The sequence below is a fragment of the Musca vetustissima genome, unplaced genomic scaffold, assembly GCF_032173495.1.
Source record: "Musca vetustissima isolate MV318-11 ecotype Yass unplaced genomic scaffold, APGP_CSIRO_Mvet_v1 utg36638, whole genome shotgun sequence".
Lineage (NCBI taxonomy): Eukaryota > Metazoa > Arthropoda > Insecta > Diptera > Muscidae > Musca > Musca vetustissima.
Genome location: NW_026879653.1, coordinates 59,929 through 73,656, shown reverse-complemented (window position 1 = coordinate 73,656; position 13,728 = coordinate 59,929). Strand labels below are relative to the sequence as shown.

General features: G+C 33.1%; 4 protein-coding genes across 4 annotated transcripts in view; 2 read left to right on the top strand and 2 right to left on the bottom strand.

Annotated features, from left to right (window-relative positions):
* The window catches only part of LOC133324697 (enhancer of split m4 protein-like), a 38,503-nt gene extending 34,362 nt beyond the window's left edge, over positions 1 to 4,141 (top strand). Inside the window, exon 2 of the mRNA XM_061533539.1 lies at positions 4,033 to 4,141. Coding sequence (XP_061389523.1) covers positions 4,033 to 4,141 — 109 coding nt within the window. The remainder of the gene's footprint in view (positions 1 to 4,032) is intronic.
* Positions 4,142 to 5,939: 1,798 nt separating this feature from the next.
* Positions 5,940 to 6,338, bottom strand: LOC133324687 (enhancer of split m4 protein-like). The gene has a single exon (XM_061533528.1). The coding sequence runs from the start codon at positions 6,336 to 6,338 to the stop codon at positions 5,940 to 5,942; it is 399 nt and encodes a 132-aa protein (XP_061389512.1).
* A 3,166-nt stretch (positions 6,339 to 9,504) lies between these two features.
* LOC133324686 (enhancer of split m4 protein-like) lies at positions 9,505 to 9,891 on the top strand. The gene has a single exon (XM_061533527.1). It carries the CDS (start codon positions 9,505 to 9,507, stop codon positions 9,889 to 9,891), a length of 387 nt encoding a protein of 128 aa, XP_061389511.1.
* Positions 9,892 to 12,839: 2,948 nt separating this feature from the next.
* On the bottom strand, positions 12,840 to 13,217 carry LOC133324685 (enhancer of split m4 protein-like). The gene has a single exon (XM_061533526.1). The coding sequence runs from the start codon at positions 13,215 to 13,217 to the stop codon at positions 12,840 to 12,842; it is 378 nt and encodes a 125-aa protein (XP_061389510.1).
* Positions 13,218 to 13,728: the final 511 nt, after the last annotated feature.

Genomic DNA, 13,728 nt, shown 5'->3' with positions numbered 1-13,728 from the left:
CTGTAAAATTCTTGATAAAGATAATTGGCACAACCCCAAAATTCCCGGTAAATAAATATAATAATTTTTCTTTATAAAAATTGTATATTATTATTTTTTAATATAAAAATAGTTTTTCTTAGTTTAAAATATAAAATATCACAGTTTGTTTTAAAGCTTTTAAATGGATTGCTGATGGAAGACATTGATTGGTGAATTCTTGTTCTAAGTCAATTCTTAGGCTTGGGCCCAACGATCTTGCTGACAGGATAATTGTTCAAATACACTATTGGTAGTCCAAAAGAAGGTGCCTTGTTCGGTACGAATGAAGTGAACTGGTACTGAGGTGGCGGTAGTGTAGTCGAATTCTTCATCCTCCTCACTGCATAATTGGGATGACAGTTGTTCATTGATGTCATTTTCAAAAGATTCCATGGATGCACAATCCGATTCTAGACTGGCATTACGGCTATTTTCCAATGATTCAAGAGATTCCATAGAGTCAGCAGCAACTTTTGTGGATTTGTGTTGTTTGAAGATTTGTTTCAACAGCTTCTTCACGCTGTAAGATTTCTTGTTGGAGGAGACGGTGATATCCATTTTGTTGTATTGTTGAGTTTGGGTAATTTCTACGCACATTTTGAATGTTTTGTGGAAGGATGTGTAGTGTTCGAATGCTCAAAAGAGTATGATGTTTAATCCTTGAGAGTCTCCGCCTTTTATACTCTCTGCCAAAATCGTACATAGTAAGAAGAAGCAGGTCTTTGAAAAAAGACCAGCTCTCAATAGTCAGTGCTGGGTTGAGTCGAGCGTGTGTCTGTCCTAAGAGTTTTTCCTTAGCGTGGGAATACTCCTGGAAAATCTAAACGTTCACACTGGCTGATAACAAAGGCATCTGCTGTATGTAATTTTAGAATTAGGATTTTGTTGTTATTTTGTTTGAAAGAAAGGATATGAATGTTCGTGAGAAAATACCTTATTTCGTGAGCTCAAACAAATTCCTATACAAACAATTGACCTACACTTGGTTTTGAAATGTTTCCCACGACAACAGGGACATAATAAGATATTGTTGTCGTGTTCTAAATTTGTGCGTGCTGAGTTCGTGTCTGTTATTTGGGTTCAATTAAATATTATGTTTGCTTGAACCGTGTATCTGATGTTTATACTAACTTGCGCTGTATTGGTAATGATGAAAAACAAGCTCAAGACAGGCACGAGCTTGCTGATGACAATAGACTATGGTTCAGAATATGTAGGTGATTTCAAAACAGTTTCATTAATGTTATGCCAATATGTTGTTGTTGCTATATAATTTCATTTATCTTTAGAAAAGATTTTCCAAAAAGATGAGTATAAAATACTATTCGGTATTTCGAGAGCTGCCAGTAAACAACTTACAATGTTGCAGTTAAAGATCGCAAAACTAAAGTATTTTTGAGTCTTCGTGTAGGAACTTGTCGTACCCATTAAAATTCAAAAATTGATGTAATATTTTGACCTGCTGCATATGCGGGACAAGTCAGTTCTAACTAACTTGTCCTGCATATGAGACTCGGAAAACCCAAGATTTACTGTAGAGAAGCCTCAATGTATGACTTTTTGGTGCGTTTTTCGAAAATGAGGTTGGATTAACAGTTATGGCGATTGGATTTTGCTATCGGGGAATTTAACACTGTTTCTTAAATTTTTATCAAAATATTTTGAAGTATATTAAAAAAATTGTGGCTTACAAATGTCGTTATTTGATATGTTGTATTGTTGTCGAATATTGTTGCGAAATTGCATCTACGAATTAAATTCAACCATGTCAAGTTTCGGATATTTGGTCCCTTAAATATAATATGAGTAGATGATTAAGTTAAAAACACAATGTTTTATTTTAATATAGATCATTTGTACGCATGTTAAATTGGTATATGTTTATTAGAAAATATGTAGAATGGCGAAACTGTATTAAAATGTATATTTATTAAGGTCACAAAAATATATATAACTTCATTGCTCTTAATGTATTGCGTATATAATATTTTTATTTTTTAGGAATAGATTTTCGTCACATACTTCAATCGCATCGAGTGGATTAGGTGGTCGTGATTCGTACCAATTATAAAATTTAAAAAATCTTTACATAAAAAAATTATAATTCTTGACCCTTTTGGAATATTTCATTATCCACATAGTGAACTTTTTAGATAAATTGTCGAAAAGCGGATGAAACTATATATGTATAATTTCATCCGCTAAAACCGAATGAATATAGCACCTTTCACTTCTATAACAATAGACTTTTGGATGTATTCTTCTATTAACTCGTTCTGTATTCTGGGTATGTTGCATTTTTGGGTGTTCTCTCCAAACATTTTCTAAGTTAACGTCTAACGACAGTATTCAGTAGACTTTACTTCCCCAAAAGGCGATGTCTTCTCTTTCGCACAATAAAATTATCTCAATGGCCACTTTAACTTTACAATTTTGTTCTTCCAATATATCTTAAGTTTGTTTGTCCGTAACATGTTCTTAACGTTTTGAAACATCATTCATGCTCGATATAAAGTCCTGAGTCCTCATCATCACATATTTGTGATATTCCACCTGGGAAGGTGTGACAGAAGTAATTTTGGACTTTGTGGTTGCCCTTTCCGCACCCTCCTTTATTTGAAAATAAGATGCCGACATTACAAAAAGCTCGGGGCGGGTATAATTAAAATGAAACAACTCAATTCGAACACTTTTGCACATACAAGAAAAAATCAAAATATTAAGTGATTTTTTGGTATTTTATCCACAATTCTTCTTTACACTGTTAATGTGTTTTGACATATTCTCCACCAATTTTTCTTGGTCAAGGATTTGATTTCATTGAAAAACTCTGCTCCGATCACGATAAAGCTTGCAGCACATAGCACCAATATAACTGTACCCCAATTGTCGGTATTTTACCTGAGTACATATAGTGTGGTATTTAGTTTTCTCTTGGCCCATAAAACCCCACTATTTTAAGAAATATTGAATGTCTATCTCTTGGAGGTGGGTGTGATTGTTCTATTCTTGTCGTTGATTTTAATTTGTTGAATTAAAACATATTTGATGTTCTTCGCACACATAGATACGCATTTTTCTTATAGTTCCTTGTATAATGGGACTAGGCTATATAGCATTTGGTTTGCCGCTATATCAGGTCTAGCACGGTATTTAAATGCATTGGAACGTGTTGACGCACTTTCCATATCCACATATAAAAATATTCAACTTATTACAACCATCACCAACGGTTAAAACAAACCAAAATATTTATTTACGTGTGACAGCAGGTTTCCCATAACCCTGGGAGACTATCATCGCACCGCATTCAAAACAATAGCAATAATTATTGGCATGCCTCTGTACACGCGTGGGAAACATTTCTAGACCAAGTGAAATGCAATTGTTTCTAAAGGAATTTGTCAGTCCCAGAATATCCTCTTTCTACAAACAACAACAAAATCTTTAATCTACAATTCCACAAAACAGATACCTTTTTGTTGTTATCCATTAGAAATTTAAAAAATTTCTCAATCATTCCCACGCTCAAAAAGAAAACTGAACAGACAATTTTACACAGTCTATTGTCAATGAGTGCTGCTATTTTTACAAATACCTGCTGACTGTTTGTTTGATTTTCTTGGCAGAGAGTATAAAAGCCGGAGACTCTCAGAAATCCAACATTATTCTCCTTTGAGCATTCAAACACTACACATCCTTCCACAAAACATTAAAAATGTGCGTAGAAATTACACAAACTCAACAATACAACAAAATGGATATCACCGTCAACTCCAACAAGAAATCTTACAGCGTGAAGAAGCTGTTAAAACAAATCTTCAAACAACACAAATCCACAAAAGTTGCTGCTGTCTCTATGGAATCTCTTGAAACATTGGAAAATAGCCGCAATGCCAGTTTAGAATCGGATTGTGCATCCATGGAATCCTTTGAAAATGACATCAATGAACAACTGTCAGCCAAATTATGCAGTGAGGAGGAAGAAGAATTCGACTACACCACCGCCACCTCAGTACCAGTTCACTTCATTCGCACCGAGCAAGGTACCTTCTTTTGGACTACCAACAGTGCTTTTGAGCAATTGTCCTGCATGCAAGATCGTTGGGCCCAAGCCTAATTTATCTACATCAAGAATTTACCAATCCACGTCATCCATTGGATCATTTTGTTAAATATTATAAATATTTTACAAAAAATTACTTTTAAAAAGCTTTAAGAAAAGGTGATTCATTTTTATTATTTAAAATAAAAAGAAAACAATTACCCATAAAATGAAAATAAAAAACGTTATAAACAAAAAAAATTGGAATTTTAATTATTGAAATGCTATAAGATTTATTGATCCTATTTGTACTTCTAAAACAGTACAATAATCATTTAATTTAATCCAAGTTCGTAGTGAGAAAAATGTATTGGCAAATCGTCCGCCTTTTAAAATCATATATCGTTATGCGGAAGCAACGTATTATGTAGGTAGCAAAAACAAAGACCCAAACCGTTTTAACCAATACATTTATATTTCATTAATAGAAAACCTTGAAAATAATAAAAAAACTAATATTTTAAATTTAAAAAGGGGACAGTAATATTTTCAATTAATTAAAAATATTAATGTTTTCATTTATATATTTTGTCTGGACTCCTACGTCATAAGAAGAATTTTTAATTTTTATACAAAGCATGAACTCAATTGTCGACGACTGTCCTATGGATTATGAACACGGCGTTAGCATTATGTACAGTGGTGAGTGTCTTTGCTAACACGGCACAATAAAATTAAATGCAGAAAGCAAAATACAACTCTGTGGTGATGTTATATTTCTATAATTTTTCAACATTATCGAGCATGGCATGCTTTTGGATTATAAAACATAAAGAGTCATCATAATTTCAAAAAAATTGGCTGCAGTTTTACCGAAAAATACATTTTGTTTTATAAACTTACAGCACACAGTTCTTATGTAATATTTGTCATATTTAATACTTGATATCCTGATATTATATTCCTTTTTCTTTAACCTCAAGAACCCTAAAATACCGAAAATTGGGGGTACCCTTATATGGGGGCTATCCGAAAAAATTGACCTATATTCATAATTTTTTGTGAAGAGATTTGGTACCTATTAAGAACTCAAAATACTAAATTACAGCCAAATCGGTGGAAAAATACGATCAAACCCCGCAAAATAGTGAAAATTAGAAGTTACCGTTATATGGGGGTACCAGAAAAAATGGACATATATTTATTATTTTTTGTGGAGAAATTGAGTACCCAATAAGAACCTAATTTACCAAATTTCAGCGAAATCGGTTGAAAACGCGCTCAAGAACCCCATAAAACCGAAAATTGGGCGGTACCCTTATATGGGGACTATGCCTAAACGTGGACCGATGTATCCCATCTTCGAACTTGACCTGACTGCAGACAAAATACGAAAAAGCAAAATTTCAGCACCCTATCTCAATTCCTTCAGAAGATAGCGTGCTTACAACAGACGGGCAGGCGGACATGGCTAGATCGTCTTAGAATTTTACCCTGATCAAGAATTTATACTTTATAGGGTCGGAAATGAATATTTCGATGAGTTAGAAACGCAATGACAAAATTAATATACCATCCATACTATGATGGAGGGTATAAAAAATGGATTGTTGGCCCATTGTGAAGTAGTGTGTATTGGTTAGTAATCCTTTAAAATTCCTGATAAATATAATTGACGTAACCCCAAAATTCCCAGTAAATAAAAAAAACTAATTTTTTTTCTTTATAAAATTTGTATATTATTAGTTTTTTATAAAAAATGTAGTGTTTTTTTCTTAGTTTTAAATTTAAAATATCACAGTTTGTTTTAAAGCTTTTAAATGGGTTGCTGATGGAAGACATTGATTGGTGAATTCTTGTTCTTAGTCAATTCTTAGGCTTGGGCCCAACGATCTTGCTGGCAGGATAATTGTTCAAATGCATTATTGGTTGTCCAGAAGAAGGTGCCTTGTTCGGTGCGAATGAAGTGAACTGGTACTGAGCTGGTTGGAGGGTATTCGAGTTCTTCCTCTTCACAGCATAATTTGGCTGATAGTTTTTCATTGATGTCATTTTCGAAAGATTCCATGGATGCACAATCAGATTCTAGACTGGCATTACGGCTATTTTCCAATGATTCAAGAGATTCCATCGAGTCAGCAGCAATTTTTGTGGATTTTTGTTGTTTGAAGATTTGTTTCAACAGCTTCTTCACGCTGTAAGATTTCTTGTTGGAGGTGACGGTGATATCCATTTTGTTGTATTGTTGAGTTTGTTTCATTTCTACGCACATTTTGAATGTTTTGTGGAAGGATGTGTAGTGTTTGAATGCTCAAAAGAGTATGATGTTGAATCCTTGAGAGTCTCCGGCTTTTATACTCGGTGCCAAAATCGTACAAAGTAAGAAGAAGCAGGTGTTTGAAAAACTACCAGCTCTCGTAGACAATAGTCAGTGCTGGGTTGAGTTGAGCGTGTGTCTGTCCAACGATTTTTCCTCCTAGGCGTGGGAATGCTCGAAGAAAAACTAAACATTTATAGTCACGGATAACAAAGGCATCTGTTCTATGTAATTTTAGAATTAAGATTTTGTTGTTGTTTTGTTTGAAAGAAAGGATATGAATGTCCGTGAGAAAATACCTTATTTTGTGAGCTCAACAAATTCCTATACAAACAATTGATCTACACTTGGTTTAGAAATGATTCCCACGCCAACAGGGACATAAGAAGATATTGTTGTCGTGTTCTAAATTTGTGCGTGCTGAGTTCGCGTCACTTATTTCAGTTCAATTAAATATTATGTTTGCTTGGCCCGTGTATCTGATGTTTATACTAGCTTGCGCTGTATAATTAATGGTGCAAAACAAGTACGTGTTAAGCTGATGTTAGGCACGAGCTTGATGACAATAGACTATGGTTCCATTGACATTATGCCAACTGTTGAAAGGATTTCTTTAGGCTTGCTACATAATTTCATTCTTATTTAGAAAAAGCTTTCCAATAAGACTTGTTAATTTATATTACCTGGTACCAGGGACGTACGCAGGGGGCGGCCATGGTGGAATTTTCCTGTGTACGTTGATGCCTGGTACATCGAGAGCTGGAAGTAAACCACCGAAATGGTGCAGTTACACATTGCAAAACTAAAGCATGTCTTAGTGTAAAAAAGGTGGTCAATTTTGACCTATTGCATATGCGGGACAATTTAGTAGTTCTTCACATAACTAACTTGTTCTCATATGAGACTCTTAAATACAGATATTTCCAGCATAGCGTTGTGGAGGGTGTCACAAAAATCAGAAACAATTTCATGCAAACTCCACAGGAAATCGTGAAATCGAAAGAATAATTCGTGTCAAATTTAATCATAATTAGATAATAAATGTGACATTTACATGCATATATTGATTCAAAATACAATTCTAAAGCTAAATTTACGCGATTGAGAGTTTCTTCAAAATTCTTCAAACTCGTGTTACCTTAAAATTTATTGGACAATACTTTTAAAAATGTTATTGATGCCGTGTAAGCAAGCATCCTAATTACTTCTGGCAATTTCGGCAACTATAAATAATTTGACAGTCTGAATCATTGTTTTGATTCAAAACATATCACGTGTTTGTATAATCGATTTTTAAGATAGAACTTTAAAACTTTATGTGCATACATAGGCCCTAATTTTGATATAGCAGTCATATAACGCTATCCCCCGATTTTGTATATTTTGGGCAGGGGTTTTTAACTGATATGGCTGTAATTTGGTATTAAAGTTTTTCAATGGGTGCCAACTCCACTTCGACGCATCCGAACCATAGTATGCTAAGTCGACTTAGCATGTTTTAAAGTTCTTTACGTTTTTAGATACTACGGTCCTTAATTTAAATTCACTGAAATTTTGGTAATCATCGGTCAATCCAAACCAAAGTTATAAGCAAAAATGTACTTAGCATGGCACGTACTATTAAAGAAACTTCCATACTTTGAAAGCTTCTACTGAAAAACTCACTTTTCAGACTTTAAATTTCTTAAAGTTTTTAGATACTACGATCCTTAATTTAAATTCACTGAAATTTTGGTAATCATCGACCAATCCAAACCAAAGTTATAAGCAAAAATTTACTCAGCATGGCACGTAGTCATAAAATTCGGTATTTTGGGGATTTCAGACAGAACTTCAGTCGAACTGACTTTATTATATATTAATTATCAATATCGGTCAACGATCTGGTACGAATCTGAGTTTCGCCACCGCATATCTCACTAAATATTAAAATATTGCGTATAATATAAATATATATCTAAAAAATAAAATTTTCTAGTCAAAATCTATATAATAGCGGTAATAAATAATATGTGAAAGCTGTGCCGCTGGTAATGTCAACAAGTGAAAAAGGCGTTAAGTTTGGCCTGGCCGAACTTTGGATACCCTCCACCATAGGTATACCGATAGTTACTTAAAATTAAAATATAGGGAACATACTAAAAAGTATAACTATATCAACAATTCTATCAATGTACACCAAATTCAAATTTCAGCAATTTTTAATGGCGGTTCAATTTTCATTGAGGGAAAAAATGTTGTATCGCACAACCCTAAAACAGGTGATGTGCTTATTTGAATATGGACCAATTTTTTGCATCACAATACCTATCCACAATAACTAAAATTGGAGATACCCTTATATGGGAGATATGTCTAAAAATCCCAAAAATGACCTGCAATTCATGTAAAATATTGGGCAAATTTAGATCTATCTGATTTCGTTACAAAAAAAAAACTCTACTACATGTGTCCTATCACGGTATAGCTCGCAATATTTAAAAAAGCCCCAACATCGTGTTGAATTAAAATATATGTGTTGTTCTTTACACACATAGATAGCCATTTTTCTTATAATTCCTTTTCTTATCGTACTGTTGCTATATCAAGTCTAGCACGACATTTAAATGCATTGGAACATGTTAACCCACTTTCCATATCCTCGTACTAGGCTCATGCCTAGCACGTCTCATATAAAGATGCTCGAACTGTTACAATCATCATCAACGGTTAAAACAAACCAAACCATCACCGCATACAAAAATAATTTCAATAATTATTAACATGCCTTTGTACACGCGTGGGAAACACTTCTAGACCAAGTGAAATCTATTTATTTCTAAAGGAATTCGTCTGTCCCAGAATATCCTTTTTTCCACAAGAAAACAACAAAATCTTAAATCTACAATTCCATACAACAGATGCCCTTTGTTATTATCTATTAAAAATGTTTAAATTTTCCTCCAGCATTCCCACGCTCGAAGGAAAACTGAACAGACAATGAGTGCTGGTATTTTTACAAATACCTGCTGCCTGTTCGATTTTCTTGGCAGAGAGTATAAAAGCCGATCACTCTCAGCAAACCAACATCATACTCTATTGAGCATTCAAACATAACTCATCTTTCAACAAATCATTCAAAATGTGCGTAGAAATTGCCCAAACTCAACAATACAACAAAATGGATATCACCGTCACCTCCAACAAGAAATCTTACAGCGCGAAGAAGCTGTTGAAACAAATCTTCAAACAACAAAAATCCACAAAAGTTGCTGCTGACTCAATGGAATCTCTTGAAAATAGCCGCAATTCCAGTCTAGAATCGGATTGTGCACCCATGGAATCCTTTGAAAATGACATCAATGAAAAACTCTGCGCCAAATTATGCAGTGAAGAAGAATTCGATTACACCTCCACCACCTCAGTACCAGTTCACTACATTCGCACCGAACAAGGTACCTTCTTTTGGACTACCAACAGTGCTTTTGAGCAATTGTCCTGCATGCAAGATCGTTGGGCCCAAGGCTAATTTGTATACATCAAGAATATATCAATCCATGTCTTCCATTGGAATATTTTGTTAAATATTATAAATATTTTACAAAAATCAATCTTTAAAAAGCTTTAATAAAATGTGATTAATTTTTTATTATTTTTAAGAAAGAAAACTATTTAACATAAAATGAAAATATAAAACGTTATAAGCAAAAATATATTGTATTTTATTTATTGGTCGTTTTTGTACTTGCAAAAGAGGACAATAAATTAATGGGACCCCCCTCCCCATTCTCTGGGCCAAAATTTTTTTTGATTTAATTCGAATCTACACTAATTCAAGAATGTCCCTACAAAATTTCAAGTGAAAATCTCAAGAACTCTTGAACATATAGCCGATTTATTGTGTCAGCATCAAGTGAAGGCTAAAAGGCTTCTCAAAATTTAAACACGTTTTTCTCTTTTCTGAATGGCGGGCACGATAACTCAAAAACTAACCCAATCGATTCCAAATTTTTACACGTTTCTCTGTGAGTGTACGATAGCTATACACTCACAGAGAAACGTGTAAAAATGAACTAGTATAAAGCCAATCGGTGAAGATCTTCCTTATTTTTAACTTGGTTTTTGGTCAAAAATCGGCGATTTTCCAAAAATATTTTTTCAAAGGTCCGCCATTGATTTACCAGCCCATTGAAAATCTTGAAAAATTGAAATCGAGAATGAGTGGGATTCCATTAATAGGGGGACGGAAATGTAATATTTTCATGCATGAATTGTCTGAAAGCCTACGGCACAATTTTTTGAACGATGCATTTACTCAGTTGTCTTTGACTACCCTGTGGATTGTGAACGCAGCGTTATGGTATTTGTACAATGGTTCAATAAAATAGGTAAAACTAGTTGTAGAAAGCAAAATCCAACTCTGTAGTGGTGTTTTATTTCGAAATGTACGCACAACAGCCTCTATAATCTATAAATATAAGTTGCAACTTCTATAGTTACATCTTAATAACAATATACATTTAGATATTTGTTTATAGAAAGCATACGTTTTTAATATTTTTAAAAAATATGCCGGAAGAGGTGCTGTTTATCTCTAATCGGTCAAAAGAGTGCAAATATCACGAAATATTGCCCAGGCTCGAAATAAACATCCACAGAAAGATTGAGTTCCGTGGTAGTTGTGTAGGGTATCGTATGGTCGGTCCCGTCCGACTATATACCGCTCACTGGTTTATAAATATTTGAAGTTCCCTGCCTCTAAAACTTGTAAATATAAGAGGTAAAAACCATAATTAAATATTGAGAGCAACGTTCAGCGTTAGAAAATATATATTAAAAAGGGTTTCCAACATAAAATTCTCAAATGAGACTACCTTCGGTTATTATGCCATGATATTCAATGTGAAAAAGGAATATAATGTCAAGATATGCAGTATTACATGTGATAAATGTTACATAAAAATATATATAAAATTGTAGAATAAAGGGCTATACACAAAATGAATTGCCAGAAAATTTTACAACAATTTTTTTTCAGTGCTTTCCCCTTATATTTTCTCTCACATATATAAAAATGAGTTGCTGCTTGAGTATCGCTAATCTAAACATGACTTATATATTTTTCTTATATTAAAAATGAAATGTTCGTTTTAAAAGGTCCAAAGGTGAGGTTTAAAAGGTGAGAAAAAAATGGTGGATGGCCTAAAAAGTGAACCAAAATTGAACATTATCAATATTGCGCTACCTTTATATGGAAGTCTTATAAATATATTCGGAAAATTGAATTATGTCCGAATATTTGAATTTAAATTTATGTTTTCACAAATTCAATAATTCATAAACTTATATCCACCGAAACTTTAGAAGACAAAAATAGCAACATGGTTCGCTCATTAACACCAAATTGTACATATTTAGTACTGCAATTATACTTTATATGTGATCTGATAAATACCAACGTAATCCAAAAATCTTTACAATCCACATACCGAAAATTATACAGCAACAATATTGCTAAGCAAGACAACGTTTGCCGGGTTCGCTAGTTATTTATAAAAATGTTATTATTTTCATTTATATAGTTTTATTGCCATAAAACAAATATCCTTCCAAATGTATTATTCAATAGCACTGTAGCCAATATTGTTTGAAAATCTACCATTATGACACTAATAGTCCTTTGTTTTATAATACAATAGCATAGTTTTTATTTAATATTTATCATTTTAAATGTCTAATATTTAGACATTCAATTCCTTTTAATACCGTATTCCGCTTTAAATACCGTATTCAATAAAGTTGAAAAATAATGGAAATAAAACACCACCTCAGAGTTGTATTTTGCTTTCTACAACTGATATATTTATTTTATTGTGGCGTGTTAGCAAAGACTCTCACCACTGTACAAATATCCTAACCCAAGTTCATGCATTGAATAAAAATTAAAAAAAATTGTTCTTATGACGTAAACGTCCAGACAATTTATAAATGCAAATACATATTGATGTTTTTAATTCATTTAAAATATTTTTTATTATTTTCACGATTTTCTGTTAATGAAATATAAATATATCCTCTTATGGTTAAAACGGTTTGTGTCTTCCTTATTGCCTACCCAAAAATGTCATTAGTAAACACCAGAAAATACGTTGCTTCCGTGCAACGACATATGTATGGTTTTAAAGGGCTGAAGATTTGCCAAGACATTTCTCACGACGAACTTAGATTAAATTAAATTTTTGTTGTCCTGTTTTGGAAAGAAAAGGATCAATAAATCCTGTAGCATTTGCATAAATAAAATACCATGATTTTTTTGTTTATAACATTTATATTAATTTTTTTTTCTTAAAAATAATAAAAAAAATAATCACATTTTTCGTAAAGCTTTTTAAAGTTAATTTTTTGTAAAATATTTATAATATTTAACAAAATGTTCCAATGGAAGACGTGGATTGATAAATTCTTAATGTAGATAAATTAGGCTTGGGCCCAACGATCAAAAGCACTGTTGATAGTCCAAAAGAAGGTACCTTGTTCGGTGCGAATGAAGTGAACTGGTACTGAGGTGGCGGTGGTGTAGTCGTATTCTTCCTCTTCACTGCATAATTTGGCTGAGATTTGTTCATTGATGCCATTTTCAAAGGATTCCATGGAAGCACAATCCGATTCTAGACTGGCATTGTGGCTATTTTCCAATGATTCAAGAGATTCCATAGAGTCAGCAGCAAATTTTGTGGTTTTGTGTTGTTTGAAGATTTGTTTCAACAGCTTCTTCACGCTGTAAGATTTCTTGTTGGAAGTGACGGTGATATCCATTTTATTGTATTGTTGAGTTTGTTTTATTTCTACGCACATTTTGAATGTTTTGTGAAAGGATGTGTAATGTTTGAATGCTCAAAAGAGTATGATGTTGGATTTCTGAGAGTCCCCGGCTTTTATACTCTCTGTCAAGAAAATCAAACAGGCAGCAGGTATTTGTGAAAATACCAGCACTCATTAACAATAGACTGTGTAAATTGTCCGTCCAAAGTATTTTCAGTTTTCTTTCTGAGCGTGGGAATGCTTGAGAATTTTTTTTAATTTCTAATGGGTAATAACAAAATGGCATCTGTTGTATGGAATTGTACGGGTATGTTCTGGAACTCACGGTGTGTTCTTTTCACTTCACACATACACTTCACCTCAGAAGTTACCTCCTGTTCTGCATCTCACGTGAATTGAAATTTTCGAACTGCGACAAAAATAAACGTCGACATGGTACTTTGCAGAAGTAGTGTTGCCATACAATATAAACTGTATTCGTTTTTAACATTGTTTCTGTATTTTTTAGTAATTTCGTTAATTCTAACGATAATTTTATTATTAT

Coding starts and splice junctions, on each gene's coding strand:
- LOC133324685 (XM_061533526.1), bottom strand. CDS start 13,217: ATGTGCGTAGAAATAAAACAAACTCAACAATACAATAAAATGGATATC.
- LOC133324686 (XM_061533527.1), top strand. CDS start 9,505: ATGTGCGTAGAAATTGCCCAAACTCAACAATACAACAAAATGGATATC.
- LOC133324687 (XM_061533528.1), bottom strand. CDS start 6,338: ATGTGCGTAGAAATGAAACAAACTCAACAATACAACAAAATGGATATC.